The sequence below is a fragment of the Branchiostoma belcheri genome, unplaced genomic scaffold (genome assembly GCF_001625305.1).
Source record: "Branchiostoma belcheri isolate BF01 breed outbred unplaced genomic scaffold, Haploidv18h27 scaffold99, whole genome shotgun sequence".
NCBI classification, from domain to species: domain Eukaryota; kingdom Metazoa; phylum Chordata; class Leptocardii; order Amphioxiformes; family Branchiostomatidae; genus Branchiostoma; species Branchiostoma belcheri.
The window spans coordinates 209,727-212,049 of NW_017804675.1; the positions used below are offsets into that span (position 1 = coordinate 209,727).

At 48.3% G+C, this 2,323-nt stretch overlaps 1 protein-coding gene across 1 annotated transcript in view; it reads right to left on the reverse strand.

Moving 5' to 3' along the window:
• The window catches only part of LOC109462059, a 7,678-nt gene extending 5,653 nt beyond the window's left edge, over positions 1-2,025 (reverse strand). The window contains exons 1-4 of the mRNA XM_019758556.1: positions 1,809-2,025; positions 1,035-1,180; positions 791-914; positions 100-492 (exon numbers count right to left, since the gene is read on the reverse strand). Of these exons, the coding sequence (XP_019614115.1) occupies positions 100-492; positions 791-914; positions 1,035-1,180; positions 1,809-2,025 (880 nt within the window). The remainder of the gene's footprint in view (positions 1-99; positions 493-790; positions 915-1,034; positions 1,181-1,808) is intronic.
• Positions 2,026-2,323: the final 298 nt, after the last annotated feature.

Here is a 2,323-nt window from a genome sequence, read left to right on the forward strand (position 1 = left end):
TTTAGTAAAAGCATGGTTTGTGACGTGACGGGTACTTAAAGCTTTACCATATTTACAAGATGAAAGGGTTTCAGGAAATAGTGAGGATACAATAAGTACCTGGAGCAGTCTGGCATATGAAGTACATCAGCTGGTCGCAGTTTCTGTCGGACCACTTGTCTTTCCAGGCTAAGTACGCGGAGTAAATGACGCAATCTGCCCTGCCCTCGGCCTCATAGTCGTCCGGTTGTCCCGGACCCCAGGAGCTGTACGACCCAAGAGGAGAGCCGTCCATCCACTCAAACTTTCCCTCTTCGCACCGATCGTGCAGGCCGAACCAGAAGGGCCGATACTCGCTCACGGAGTTGCGCAGGGAGATAAGGAAGGCGTCGGTCTCGGCGTCTCGGGGCATGGCGAGGGCGCCGCCGTCTGCACGACAGGCCGCGGCTGCATTGTCGAAGGTCTTGATTGTGTCGAAGGCCTTGAAGCAGGTCCCACGCCACTTGGTGTAACCTTCGGGGCAAGATGCTGGAAAACATGCTTTGTATCAATAACAGGAAAAGGATAGGTCATATTGAAAATCATGACATACATGTGATATATGCTTCCTTGTATTACCAATATTCAAAATTTCACATTTAACGGTGTGTTTGAAAGGGGACATACAGCACCCCCACATAATCTATTTTCCAACTGATAACGTTGGCACATAGGCTAAGATGAAGAGCCAAAATAACAGCTAAAACAATTTACCCAAAGTCTTCGAGTTCACAATCTCATGAAGACGCTGCTCCAAGGTGGGCGGTCCGGCTGCGCTCCTTGTCCAGGTCGCGCTTCAAGGCGTCAACAGTGGTGGACACGCCGTCTTGGTCGCGCTTCAGGGCGTCTTGGTCGTGTTTCAAGGCGTCAACAGTTGTCGACAATTGGGATATTTCCTACAAACGTGTATTATACGCACGTCAGAAAAACATGCAACAGCAAATTTTTGTACCCTCTTAAAAACAGAATGAGATGAGAATAGCTGGACAGCAGGCTTTATGGTACAAGACTGTTACCTGTTTGTTGCTGAACGTCAGAGGGGCGAGTCCCACGGCGCACAAGCTCAGTAGCACGGCGATGCCGGCAGCCAGGCAGCTGCGGCGGGCGCGGAGGAAGCTACAGACACCCCGGCGGCCGCTCGCTCCACCCGGATACGCGCGGTCTGGTAGGAAAACATATTTCGCGCGGGTTATCGCTTAAGTCAACTTACCAACTCAACATGTTAATCAATAGATATAGAACTTAAACGCTACATCAACAAAACAAAACAAAGCCAGAATTTTCATCCTTGCAAATCCTCCGAGATCTACAAAATATGTGTATAGTGATGCCCAGTTTCAACTAACTTACACGTATAAAACTCACAAGTATAAAATCCCATTAATCCATTAAAAGGTATTAATTTTGCAAATGAGGCCCAGGTTCCTACCTAAGGACCCTGCTTTTCACGACTGATGTCAGAAAACACAATATTTTTTCCAAGGACTAAAGGCCCGTTGTGCATGTGGCAGAAAAAGTGTACCTTTGACGAAGACGTGATTTCCATCGCACCGAATCCTGTGCTAGAACGTTCGCGTACCCTGCTGATGCATTTTACATGAGGGGCGTACAGTAAACAATGGAGGGATTTCTTGTTGTCATGAAATTTACCCATACAGCAAACTATGCAATAGTCAGTAAGTTAACATATACACTTAGAATATTTTGTATAGTCTGGGTACCCAGGCTATCTTTCGTACTGATAGTACAAATATCCACTGTAAAAGGCAGGTGTGAAAATCGCCGGTTACCTGCAGACGTTGCGTGACGTTTCACCTCCTCGGCGTCTTCGTACGTGTGTGAAGACGTGTCCTGGTCTTCCCGCTGCTTGTCAGAAGCGCCGTTGCCATGGCGGACACGCCCACGTGAACCACTCTGAGGGACGGGACGGGGTTGGGGCGGCCCGCTGGTTTGGCGGCTGTCGGGGCCGGAGAAAGGCGACCGGACAGGCTCTGCCTGCTCGTACATTTTGGCCGTACTGTGCAGACTTTATTGTTGCGCAGTGTATAACTGTGCAAAATTCATGAATATGGCAACTAACACCTTAATTAGTCTGACTTAGTAAGGCTACATATGCCCGTATTTGGAAGAATGACGTGGGATGAGGTGATGCAATAGCATTTTGTGTTTATGCAAGAGCCAGACTCATTTTCGTGGAAAAAGAATAAATATTTCTGGGCAGGTAGGGAGAAACATGAAAGAAATCTGTGTGCATGCACAGGCGTTGTTCATACATACATGAAGCAGACAAGCCCAAGCCCCCCCC